Here is a 13,567-nt window from a genome sequence, read left to right on the forward strand (position 1 = left end):
AGCCGCACTCCTACAGCTGCAAATGTTTATTTCTAAAATTTGTTCGTGTCGTTGTTTCCCCTCTTAGTTCTCAGGTCACTGAAGAGTTTCTCGTGCCATGCTTCGCACACCTTTCCTCCTTGTTTTTTGGTTGGTTGGTTGGGGTTTTTTGACACCCTGTGTAGTTATGGCAAATAACACACCTTAAACAAAAATTAAATTCCACATGAATGGGAAACATTTCAGATACTTTCTCATCTTTCATCTACAGCAAGATTTGTCACTTCCCTTTACTGAGTCTCTTACAGCAGACATTAACTTTGCCACAGGATGTTTGTTAGCATTAGGCAGCTCGGGTTGTTTTTGTGAAGCCCACCAGCCTGTTATTTCCACTCACTCCTTTAGGAGTACTGAAGGACTCGGCCGTGCTGTGTTCCTTTTTCCTCACCCTCCTGGCTGCCAGCCTTTTCCATCGGCTCCCTCCCAGCAGTGGCTGGACATGCAGAGGTGCGTTCTCCTGCCCACCAACTCTGCTGGGCAACACTCAAGGATGTTCCACCCTGCCACGCTTCCTCAGGAGGGATTGGAGTAGGTAAAACCTGCCAAGCTCAGCTCTGGGGAAGCCTCTGACGTTATTTAATGAAAGCCCCAGCCGTCCCATCTCTTCTCATTGAGCAGGAAAAAAAACCCTGTACATTTCTGTCATTCCCTGTCTGTCCTTTTGGAGAGATATTCGGGAAGTGCACCCTTCAGGCCCTACAGAACATCATACACTGTAGATTTATACATATATATATCTTCAGTATTGGGTTTATTCCCTCATGATGCCATGGTGCTTACACAGTCCCTCTGGGACTGGCAAACTGGATGAAGAGGTTGTTCCTATTTATTCCTCATTCTCCAAATACCATTTTGGACACTCAGGAACCATGTCATTGTTCCCTGGTTTACATATCCCATCAACCCTTGAGATTTCCCATTCTTGCACCAGATTCATGTCCTTTGATTCAAACACTACATTCTTTATTATTCTTATGTAGCTTTTTTCTTTTCCTACTCTTTTCAAACCCAGGTTAAAGGCCACTTTGGGGATTACAGAGTTCATATTATGCGCTTCTTTGCTTTGCTTTTTTCTGCTTTGTGTAGGAAATGGGGTTTTTGTAGTGTTGACCAGAGATGAATTTGCATACATTTTTCATCCAAAAATTAATCTTTTTCTTTCAACAACAATTAAAATAAATCTCAAAATCCCCTTTGAAGACCCCATGAATTAATATTTGGCGTCTGGTTTCTATTCTGTTGTCTTCAATGTTTATGCAACTTTTTCCTCAGATTGTTTGAACTGATACCTCAGTCTATCCTTTCCCACCCCTCCACCACTGTAGCTGTATGGAGTTTCCCAAGCTTTTCCACAAAAGGCTTTCCTAAAACAAAAGTTTTTTACAAGTATGTGAACTGTGATTTGTCCTCTGAATAGGACTGATTTAAGATTTGTTTTCTAAACCCAAGGTCCAGTTCAGATGTAAAAGCACGATTGCATGTTGTAAGACACAGTCTGCTTTTCATTAAGCTATGGTTTTCTTATGTTTACTCAAGATGTACATCAAGATACATACCTTGTATCAATTACACTTGCATTTGCAGCATGTGCATACTGAAATTTTTCTGATCTCTATCAGTTATATAATGGAAATATTTATGTGAAACTCATGCAGGATATCATACTTTCTATTAATTTTTTTTATTATGGAAACAACATTATCAATAAAGTACCATAATATATTGTAGGTCTAACATTCTATGATTTCCAAAACTATTTTCACTTTTGAATTTTCTTCACGCACTAAAAGATGTGGAGAAGAGTTAAAACATTACATATATAGGATGAGGGTAGTGGTAGAAGTGCCTAAGTAAAGATGACTGGGAGCCTGGGTAGCCCTCACGTACATTACAGCCTGGAGAGTTCAGAGGAGAGTGAGATGTCTTGAAAAAAACAATGTGCAATGGAGAGATCTTCCATAAACACCAAAGTCTCCAGCAAAGTCCTCTTCCTGAGCCATGTTTCCCTACCTCAGCCTGCAAAGTGGGATAACAGTATTTCCTCACAGCACAGTGCTGCTCTCAGGAGATCCTCCAGGACTTGTGCTACTTCGTCAAAATAAACTGTGGTGCTTCCTCCCTAACTAGGCACAACCACTCATGCACCCAGGGCATCCCTGAATCCCCTCTTGTCAGGATGTGACTCCAATCTCCTGCAGGTCAGTTTAACCAGGACACTCTCCTGCTCTTCAGCATCTTCACTGGGCAGCAGGTCCCTTGTTCTTCAACTTAAGGCAAACTCTACTCAACTTCCCACCTACAAGTCCCTTCAGTCTCTGAAGCTGCCCTGAGTCCCATTACAGTCTCAGGAAAACAGGGAACTCCATCTTTTCTATTCTGTAAATCTATTTGTTTTAATCCTACTGTTATATTGGATAAACTGCTTTTTGATGGAAGAAAGCTATATTACCTTATAAACTGCTTTCCTGGTGTGTTTTGTTTTATGTGTTCTTATTGAATTTTTCAACAGCCTGCGTTGCTCTATCAAATAACACACCTAAAAAAAAAGTCATATTAATGAAAAATATTTCAGATACTTTCCCCTTTGTCACAACATTATTTACCAGTATCTTCATTTCGAGTGCCTCATCTTCTTAGAATTAATTAGATTTTAAAGATAATAAAACCACTAACAACAACCATCATGCTACTGAGAACCAGAATGAAAACACCTAAAGCAGTGTCTCTGCTTTGCATCTATCCTGCAACACCCTCAGCCTTTCAGTAACCTCAGGAAGAGAGAGTAAACCAGCCAATATTCCTGCTGACTGCGTATCCTGTGCAGGATCTGGCTGTGCTGGTGCTCCGAAGCAGGGAGGTTCAGCACAGAATGGATTCACGGAGCAACACCCTGGAGCTGAGAACCCACCACCACACCACACAGATTTTAGCTGATAATTTTTAGGGTGCCTCTAGCCCACTCCCAGGGACTGGCCACTCTTCACAACTTACATTTAACTGCTATTGGAAAAAAACTCCATGTGTGCCTGCCTTAAGGCTGCCTTGTAACACAAGCCAAAGCAGGAAGGCCAGGAGTTTCTCTTCAAAAGCACATTCCTGATCCATGGTTCAGGCTCCTGGATCCTATCATAGTTTCACTACCAGTAATAATAATACAAAGATCATGAGTCAGGCTGACAAACTGCTCCTACTTCCCTCTACAGACTAATTCTTCCAGAACTGGAGTTATTTGCTCTCCAGAGCCATCCAGCAGCTGAAGTGGTACCAGGTTGTGCTGTTGGTCTTCAAAGGGTGATCCCCACTGAAGAGCCTGGCATCTCTCTGTGTGTGATGTCCTTGGTGTGTGATGGATGCAGCAGAAAACAGTGCTTGCTGAGGATCCCTGAGAAAATACAGAAGAGGAATTAATGTCAAGGAACTGTCAGTAAAATGCACAAGTAGCTGCTTCAGCATGGCAGAGTGCAGGCAGAAAAGTAGGTGAGTTCAGGCTCCTCATAGACGTATTTCTATCACCTAAATATCTGAGTGAAATGAGTACTAGGGTATAGGAAAATCAGCATTTTGTTAATTTTTCCAAGAAAGAGTGGAAAAGAGATATGGGTGACTTTTGGGGTGGGGAAAATCATTCAATTTCACTCAGTCTGAAATTGGTAGCAGTGGTTTCCATCCCTTTCAGCAATAGCATATCTCAGTACACAAATAAAAACAAGAAAACCAAAATTAATCCACGTTTTTGAAAGAATCTGTACAAACACATCAACAGTATGAATGAAAATGTATTGAAAGTGGCTTCAAAAGCAGCTCAAAGTAAGCCATGAGAAAACTTCAAAGGAAGAAAGCTAGATGATGTGTGACAGAATTGAAGAGAAAAAAAAAAAACAACAAGCCAACTCAATAACATTGTAAATGGTAGAGACAGATAGACCTCTACTTAATGTTGGTGCATATTGGAAGCAGTCAAGGAAGCTGTGCCCTTGTGAATGCAGGGTGGAGACAGTGGCTGGATTGGATCCACACTGCAAGGTGCACATCTTTCTCAGGCAACTACTGCTGATGGTACAGTGAAACCAATCTCATGCTTATAAGATGCAGAAGTGATGACATTTCTGGGGTTTAATTAACTGCTGGGACAACTTGTGGGTAGTACAATATGAGCACACAACATAAAAACAAATCCATACTGTGGATTTGTGCTCATCAGGACTTAGCTCAAAGTTGAGCTAACATCCTATCAGCTAGATGTTTTCTTTAGACTGTCTTTTAATACTTCAAAGTATAAAACAAATTCTCCTAACAACAAAGACACTCACAGAGCTCATCTGAAGCCCAACATCATTATTGATATAAACAGATTTAAAAAGAGCAATACAGATGCAACAGATATTAGTCCAGTCGTGTAATGTGCAGGCAATCAAGAGGGCCAGAAGGAAATATCCTTCTGGCCCTCTTGCACAAGCAAACCTAAGACCGATTGCACAAGCAAACCGAAGACCTTTTGTTGTAGTCAGTCATTTTAAACCCAGACCTTGCTGGGATCTCTGGGGCCTGGAAAGCATGGAGGAGGCCCAGAGAAGCTCAGGAGCATTGGCCCTTACATTAGCAGTGTCTGGGGCATGGTTACGTGGTTCCCTTCTCTCTCTCCCTTCACATTCCTTGTCTCAAGAAGGTGATCTTCACCCCTGGGAATAATGACAGGTTTGAGTCACCTGGGCCTGGCACATGTCCACATGAGGTTACCCTGTGCAGGGGTATTTACTGCCCATGCTGGCAGCTTCAAATCTATTGCTTGATTGCTGAGCTTTGCCTCCCACAGTGGAAACCCAGGCTGTTTGAATCCCTCCTTTAAATATATGCTATATTGTTTCAGGTGTCCAAAGTTTTATTTTACTTCTCTAGTAAATATCTTCCAGCTCCTAAATGAGAACTTTGGGAAAACTGCTCCCACAATGCAACTTAAAAATCACCCTGCAGAGACCTTACGTTCCTCAGCTTAAATCCAGCCTTCAGTGTGTCTTGAGTTATGAGGCTGTCCAGACCACTAATAGAGGAGCAGGGGAATTTACACCGAAAGGAATAAACAAGCCAACAATAAAAATAACCATTTATCTCTTCTTCCTCCCCAGTGTCTTACTCAAAAGGTCACTGTGTTCTTTCATGGAAGCAAAGCTCTATAATGTGAGTTTAGGCACTTTAGGCTAAACCCCAGGGTACTCACTTTTCCCCAAGTAACTTTGGTGGATTTTTAGTTCGATTTTTTTTTCCCTTGGATAAGTTCTAAGAAGTAACCAGGTTCTCCAGAGCAGAGCAGGTAGTCAGGTCAGTGGAGCACACGCTGAGGGGCTCCCCTGTTGACCTGGGGTGACTCATGGCATAATGCCAGCCTCACTTCCTTCCTCTTCTTCAGACGAGGTTTGCCTGCAATAGCCTCAGCTCAGGGGACTAAAAATGAAGGTTGCAGGAGGGTACATCTAGCTCCCTGCAATCTCACATAAGGGCTTAACAGACAGGCAGGTTTCCCCCTGCACAGAAAGCAGCTGGCAGTGCCCAGTGGCCAGTTTAGGAAAGCAAACCTCTGCCCATGTCATCATGGCAGCTTGTTTTGCCAAGCAGAAGGTGTAACACCATCTAAAAATATGTATAACTGTTTAGGAAGAGCAGGACATGCATTGCTACCCAAAAATTCTCTCTTGCAGAGCTTCCTGTAGATATCCCACTGCCTTGTAAAGATGCCATTGCATGGGACAGCTACTGCCTTTGCTCTCATTTCAGTGAGATCTGGCCACAAGTCTCTCCCTAAGATTATTCTGCAGACAGGACAAAGCATTTTATAGGGTTCAGTCTGGCTCAGAAGTTGTTTGGGATTGCCCGGAATTTTGGAAAATGCAGACCCTGCAGCTCAGGGTCCCTGGCTGCAGTGACATTGTGCGGTGTCCTGCTGCCTTCCCAGGTTCTGCTGCTAGAAAAAATAATACCCCATGCTTCTCCTGCACTTCCAAATCCTACAGCATGTTTTGTCAATGTCCACCATTGTTTAAAGCCCCTCTGGACTCCTGCTGGGGACATTATTTCTCTCCAAGTTTCATAGGCAGCAGGGGTTTTTTCCTGGTTTTAAAGGGGGCTCCCATGGATCATGAATAACCTGTGATGTTGCTAACACAAGCCTTACCCAGTTATCCTGTAACACACACAAGAGCTCACATCTGAAAATTCAACTGGCAGTCTGAAAAATCCATGGGCATTTTGAAATGCTCTGAACCCAAGAGAGGAGATTTGGCAGGTCACCCCAAGAAACCACTGTGCACAAAGCAGTTCCAGTATGTTTGCTGGAAAATCACGTCTTTGTGAAAGTTTGCTGAACATTTGCTCATTCCTAGTCCTCAGAGGCCATATTTGGTCTGTGGTAGCTTGGGCCAGGCACATGCAGGCATTTCCCCATGGTCAGGCTGAGCTGACTTGCATCTGGGCACCCTGGAGCAAGTCAGAGCAGAGCAAGCAACCCTCTGCAGAGGCATGGCACAGGAGACACACTTAATGTTTATCAGCTCTGCCTGCACCACATCTAACATCTCCTCTTTTCCCTTTTTAAACACAGAAGATGGGAAAAGGGATACCATTATTTAGCACCCCAACAGAACAATTTATATAAATAGTTTACAAAACAAGTGGGTGCAATTTATCAGCAAGATGGATACAAAGAAAGAGCCGTGAAGTCCAATGGAGGAAAATATTCACCATAATGAATACACACACAATAGGTACACCACATATCCACCTCAAACTGATTAATGAACAAAAAAATTTACCCCTTGTAAAAGGGTTAAATAAAAAGCTTTTCATTAACTGTAATTTTTTTTTTCTGGCTGCAAAAAGCCTTAATAACAACATCTCTTTCTCTGCCACTCTCAAATACATTGATCTGAAGGATTGGAGCAGATCATAGGGCAAGAGTTTGAGGATTTTACTCCTCCTTTTGCCACTGATTGATTGTGTTAACAACCAAGGCAAGTCAGAATTCTTCTACATTTCATAGTTTCCCTTTTGTAAGTGGGATAATATTTCTAACTAGTTTTTGCAGAGCAGCTGGAGATCTTGGGGAGAAAGCAGATATTTAAATGCCCTACGTTATTATTTTAGGCCCTGATTCAGGAAAACATATATGTTTAAATACTGCTGCTTTAATGGGTTGCGAGCACCTATTTTAGGCTAAGCTCACATTGATGTGGTCTTTCTGAAAAAGCTGCCCTAAAACTTTTAATTATCCCTTTATAAGTATAGCCCGTTGAAGCTTATTTAAAAGATAATTTCTAAAATACAGGGGGAAAGTGGTGAATTAATGGCAGCTCAGCGTACAGAGGCATTACCTTTCGTGCTTTACTCAGATGAAAGGCTCAAGCAGGACTACCCATGCCTTTTTGATTAGATGCGTGCAGCAGGCTTTGGGTCCCCTTCAAAGATCCTTGGGCCGTATGGAGCCAGGAGCAGCTCCACAATGACATCGGGGGGAAAAAAAAAATCAACCCCTTTTCCTCAGAGCCTGACTTCTTCCCCCAGCCCCCCCTCTCGTATTTGTATATATTTCGAGAGGAGAGTCGGGCTTGGCTTGTTCATAAACTGCAGTTCCTGGGCGGACCCCACGCACAGCTGGGCTGTAGCGGCTGGATCCGCCTTCCCGGCAAGCCGGAGCCGGGAGCCTCGCACAGAGGGGCTCCGGGCTTGACAGCAGAAAGGCAGGAATCCTCCTGCACCGAGGGAGGATGAGCTGGTCACCAACGTGAAGCTGGGCTTCTGCTTGCCAGGGGGATCCAGAAATGGGCTACTGCAGGAGACCGGGTCTGCTTTCCTTGCTGCTGCTCTCCTTGTGTGAGTAGAAAAATGTTTCTGGTCAGGCAGTGTTTTAAGCAACATACTCAGAGAGGTCGTTTATTTTTCCTTCCTCCAGCAAAACAGCTAATCTTTGATTTGTCCCCTGACAGCAATTAGCCAGAGGATTGGAAATAGCAGAGAGTTTAGTTGAATACTCTGCTACGACTTCATGAGCTGTGTATTTCTCCTATGGCGAGGGGCAAGCGTGGTGGAAAGTGCTGTGTGCTCGCTTGGAGCAGCTCGCAGATGTCAGTGTTTACAGTGCAAAAATATATATAGGTCAGCATTACTTGTTGGAAGTTTTTATTTTATTGAGGGAGATTAAAAGCAACTGAAGTGCACCGCTGAATGATCTGGCTTCGACAGTGTCCAGATGTGGTGAGGTTTGCAGCTCAGAACTTTTATCAGCCCTGGTTTATGCGCAGAATTAATCGAACTATTAAAGAAGGAAAGAAGTGGGGAGAGGGGGAGGAGAAGTGTCTTTGCAACAACATCTGGTTATTCGGCAAACCTTTCCAGCACTTACGTAAAGATCTCTTTGTAATAAGTGCCCTGCTTCAGTTTTGATAGCACTTCTTCAATTCTGTAGATAAAACCCTCCAGCAGCACTTGAAAAAGTGCCCATCCGTGGTTTTACTTTTTCTTGTTTATATCTTGATGATTGTTTCATAACAGGGAATGGATTTGTATATAAGTGAGTGTTATATACACATCTCCTAAGTATGTGTGTGTGTCTTTCTGTATATACAGAGTCTGTGTATGTGTATACAAGCATATATTCCTAAAAAGCATATATTTATATATTTGCATGGACCCTACTTTTAAAAGTGAACTCTTACAAACACAGACCTGTTGCCCTTGCTATAGAAATTTCAATACAACCAAAATCACTTTGTGCTCAAAGTGATGAAAGAGGAGGATTATAATTCCAGTATTTTTGCGTCCAAATGAAATCACTGGGGGCAGGGATCTGTATCTGCATTCACTTTACATGGGTCCCCCTATCTACAAGACCAGGGAATAAAAGAATGATTGGTCTGTAATTTGTGTGTAGGCAAACAAAACCATGGGTGCAACTGTTGAAGCGGAGAGAACCAGATGGGGAGATTTAGGACATAGTATCTGGTTGATTTTTCAAACTTACAGAGATCTATAGTATTCATTTTTGTAGATAATACCCTAACGTGTGGTTTGAAATGTAGCATGCTATACTGATAACATCCTGCTAACTTAATCACATTTGGAGCAGGAATTACTACAAATTATTATTTAAAGCACAGTCTTGGGTTGTTTTTGGTAAGAAAGAAGACCACTAACTATCCTTCAGAAATACCTAATTTTGGAGTTATTTAACTTATGGTTTCCTTTTTCTGAAAGGCAAGGTTAAAACCTTGAGAGAAGCCAAACCAAAACATATCACCATTACTAAGTTCATCTGAAAGGTTATATGAGTGATATGATGACAAAATTTGCCTCTGCACAGGGTAACAAAAATAAGCCAAGGCTTGTTCTCTGTGATTCAGCTCACCAATGATAGATGTTTTCTGGGACTACATCCACTTCCTTTGCATTAAGTGTTAAGATTGACCCTACAGTCATTCTGAGAAAGTAAAAGTACCCAAGGAGGCCACTTTGCATTGGCATTAAAAGAGAAGAGAAAACCTAGGTCCCCAAATTCCCCAAATTGACAGAATATACACATTCAGCTGTTCTTCAAGCAACAAATCACACCACTCATCAAACCTCTCATTAAAGAATGACAGTGCTGCCTTGGTGGCAGCAGCAAAGTTGCTCCTCTTGGCACAGATATTTAAGATTTGCCATAGGGAACATGGCCCAGAAAACTGAAATTCAGTTACTGGATTTCCCTAATTCTCCATGGCCAACCCTACTAAGGCTTCAAAATGTCCATCCTTAAACTTCTCGGTGGCAGTGCCTGCTGGAGGGCAGCAATTTTACATGGCTTTCTCAGCAGAGGGTGAAGACAGGAGCTGTAGTTTCACCACTGCTGACACAAACCCTCACACAGGTGACCAGAGAATCCTTCCAGAACAGAGAGCTGGTGCAGTCCTGGACTTAACCTGGACCAGGACAAAAAAAATAGGAGGATAATTCAGAATTGGAAAACTGTCATACAGGGAGGTGGAGCTGGAGGCTTTCAGGGTCTTTGGGTTGGCCAGGAGAGAGCTGGGAGGTGAGCTGGCCATCTACAGCCAGGTCCTGGGAAAACCTTTTCTGGCAGAGGGCTACCTCTTCTGTGGAACAGAGATAAAACAAGATGTGCACACTGGAAGCTAAAATGGGGCACACACAGTAAAGTTGTTCCAGCAGGTAGTTACTCAGGATTGGGATGTGGTGGGTGTTTGTTGCTCAAACGCTTCAAGATTGCAATGATTACCTGCTTGGAAGTCTATAATCTTTACAGAAACTGCAGATTTGATATCAGGATTACTGTATTGTGCACATGGAAACACTCTGGCCTTAAAAGTAGGAATTAGGATTTTTCCTGCCCTGTTTTCTATAAATATTGGGAAATTATCCCTTGTGCTCCATCTGTCAGGAACAGGGCTCACATCCAAACAGGCATGGGGCTGAGCTCAGTCTCATCTCACAGAGGGGACAGCAAAGCATCACAGCTCTCTAACCTGTGGAGACTGCCTCAAGAACACGAGCTAAGTGTCACTGGTGTGACAGCAGCTCTCAGGGCTGTGAAGAGCCCCAGGAGCCTGGCAGAGCCTTTGTCCATCCAGCCTCCAAAAGAGGATATGAAACTCCAAATCTGCCAAGGCACGTAGCACTTACCAAGGGAGACAAGCTATACCCTTGGGCTCTGGTGAGGTTCCAATGAGAGAGAAAGAAGATTTTTGAAATTAGGTGAGGTTGCAGGTCTGCTACCCCAAGTCCAGAGCTCCCAGTTCCTGGGGTTGGAGTCTGCTTCCCCAAAATTAGGTCTCCTGTTAAAAATGCTGGTCCACTGAAATATTCTGACTTTTTTTGCCAAGTCTCCTGGGCTCCCTTTGCCATGGTTGATGGCTCTACAGAGAGTGCTTTTGAGGGGTTATCTCCTGATAGATGGTGGCTTTGTGATGTCACATTCTCTTTCCTGCCTGCAAAAACTGTTCCCCCAGTGAGCCTCTTTAGCTAAATATATAGAGTGTATAGAATTCATAAATCAGGACAGGGAGCTCCAGGGCTGTCAGAAAAGCATCTCTGGCTTTTGATCTGCCCAAGAAATCTCTGACCTATCCCAGGCTCCTCAGGCAGCTTGTTCAAGAAGTTGGCCTCTTATTTCTGAGGTCACCAGAGCTAAAACCAGAGGTTGTAGTGCCACCAAAATGCCAGCCCAGGCAGGGGCTCTGTTGGGATTGCAGCCCAACACCAATGCATGCAAAATTCAGGAACACTAGGTCAAACAGTGGGAGGATGAGGGAAGGAAAAAGACAAAGGAAGAGTCACCCTCCATTTCACAGGCATTTGCAGAATTTGTCCAAGGACAAGCCAGAGCAGCAGAGCAAACCTCTCCTCCCAGGCCAAGCAGCATGTGAAGGTGGGCACTGCCCACCCCAGGACACAGGGCTGGTTATGACAGTCTGTGTCATATTGATTTAATACAGCTAAAATAAAGGAAGAAATTACCACCCTCAAAAAGCTCCGAGGGGCTACCAGAGCCCCACACTGGCTCAGTGTAGGTAGCTCTGGGTGGAGCAGGCACAGGATCCCACTGCCTGAAGGAGAAACTTGTGCATCCTACCATGAGGCTAAATAAGAACAAAGCTGCAGCAAATTCTCCAGTTAGGATATAAAAATGGAAGACACAAGAAAAACCCTGACGATGCAGAACTGGAGTGTTCTGCAATGTTGTAAGGGCCATGAGACTCAGCAAGGAAAGTGAAGGCTTATTTTCAATTCACCTTTACACACTTCCAAATCTGATGCTATGGTTTCAGTCCTTGGTGTGAATTAGATTAACTGAAGGTCAAGAAGAGTGGCAGTGTACAGCTATGTGAGATGAATGAAAACTGGTATTTCCTCTCCCCTGGCACCTCCAGCTTTGCTCAGACTTGAGACAGGCTAGTCATTGGTATAGCTGACCAACAGTAAAGCTTCACTCTGTATTTTAATAGGGGGCTTTGAGGAAAGAAATACTTTCTGAAATATTCGGTACAACTTGAAATTAAAACACACCATTTTCTAACCAAAAACCCCCAACAACCAACACAAAACTGATGTTTACCAGTATTTTACTGGTGTTATCACTGTTTAATGATGGCCCCAAAGGCATTTTTGTGTACTAGTAGTAAATAAGTTCAGCCAGCTGCAATCATGATACTTGTTACTCCCATTAGAGACATAGTTCTGCACAGATGTATCCCACATATTCACTGAATATGCAGAAAGCAAACACTGGCATTAAAAACAGGTGACTGGGGCCTTTTATTCTGAGAAAGAATTCCGCTCTACTGCCTGTACTCCGCAGCTTTATATTGCTCTGTGATTTGCTCTGTCGAGTTTATTTCCTCAGGACATTGTTTTCCTCTCCCCTTAGTGATAACTCTTTGCAATAACATTTGCTTTCAGCCAGGCTCCACAGTGTTGCAACTTGCCATAAACTAATGAACTCTCCCATAGACTGTCATGTTTTCAAGGAAGCGCAACATCTGATACTTTTATTAAAAAAAACAGTCCCACCAAGGAGACACAATCAGCAGCTCCCACACACTCTGCTCTTTTCACATCCCGAGTTCAGCGCTGTGTGCCAAGTGAAAGCCTCGCGCTGGAAGGGGCCTCTGTGCAGAAGGGAGATAACACCACTGATGGCTGCCTGCCCTATCAAACCTACATTATGTCCGTGCTGGACCCCAACTGTGGGATAACATTTCCTTAGGGATCTTCAGGGGGAAGTGAAGGAGTGGCTGAAAGCTGTCTTGGCCCTGCTTGCATGCACATCCCTGAATTCAGAGTCAACTCTTGTGATCCTGCCTCTGGAAATGATCTGTAGTGTCCACCAGAGTCATATTTCTTCTTCTTCAGCTGGTTCATCTTTTAGGGTTGAAACTCTGCTGCCAGCTTCTGGAAACTGTCAAAATTTTAGGAGAAGTGGGAAAGCCTTCTTATCGTGCAATCCCCTCTGCAACCCATGCTTCTACCAATTATGAGACTCCAAGACTTAAACTTTCATGGAGTTGTTGCACTCCAGTGTTTTCCTTCCCATTGATAAGCCAGGAACAATGACAGCTGATTTATACTGCAGCAAATTCATTGTGGCATGTGGGTCATTGATGTGTCCAGCTGTGACTGCAGCCTGCCAGGCTGTGCTGGATGTAGGACTATGGACTGTGTGGACTCCAGCAGCCCAAGGACATGCCTAAACCCAAGTGCTACCCTGGATTCAATTTTTTTTTTTTTTAAGGACCTTATCACTTTTCAGCTGAGTGATTTGAAGCAATCAGCCCAGGCATGCTGTAGCTGGGGGGCTGGTGTGCAGTTCCAGCTATAGTGGGGGGCTGAGGTGGGGTTCCAGCAGTGGCACTTTGCAGGGTCCTGTGCTCCAGTTCCACCTGCACCTCTCTCAAAGTGGCCACAACTCTCAAAGTAGTTGAAGCACATCATATTGGGCACATTCCAGCTGCCAGAAGACCTCTCACCTTCCCACACTGTGGATGGA

General features: G+C 43.6%; 1 protein-coding gene across 1 annotated transcript in view; it reads left to right on the top strand.

Annotated features, from left to right (window-relative positions):
- The first annotated feature begins 7,367 nt into the window (after window positions 1-7,367).
- Window positions 7,368-13,567, top strand: part of LOC120498661 (TGF-beta receptor type-2-like) — a 34,397-nt gene continuing 28,197 nt past the window's right edge. Inside the window, exon 1 of the mRNA XM_039701705.1 lies at window positions 7,368-7,899. Within this exon, the coding sequence (XP_039557639.1) occupies window positions 7,848-7,899 (52 nt within the window). The 5' untranslated portion in view covers window positions 7,368-7,847. The remainder of the gene's footprint in view (window positions 7,900-13,567) is intronic.

This window comes from Passer montanus, unplaced genomic scaffold (assembly GCF_014805655.1).
Source record: "Passer montanus isolate IOZ18808 unplaced genomic scaffold, ASM1480565v1 scaffold1, whole genome shotgun sequence".
Classification (NCBI taxonomy): Eukaryota; Metazoa; Chordata; class Aves; order Passeriformes; family Passeridae; genus Passer; species Passer montanus.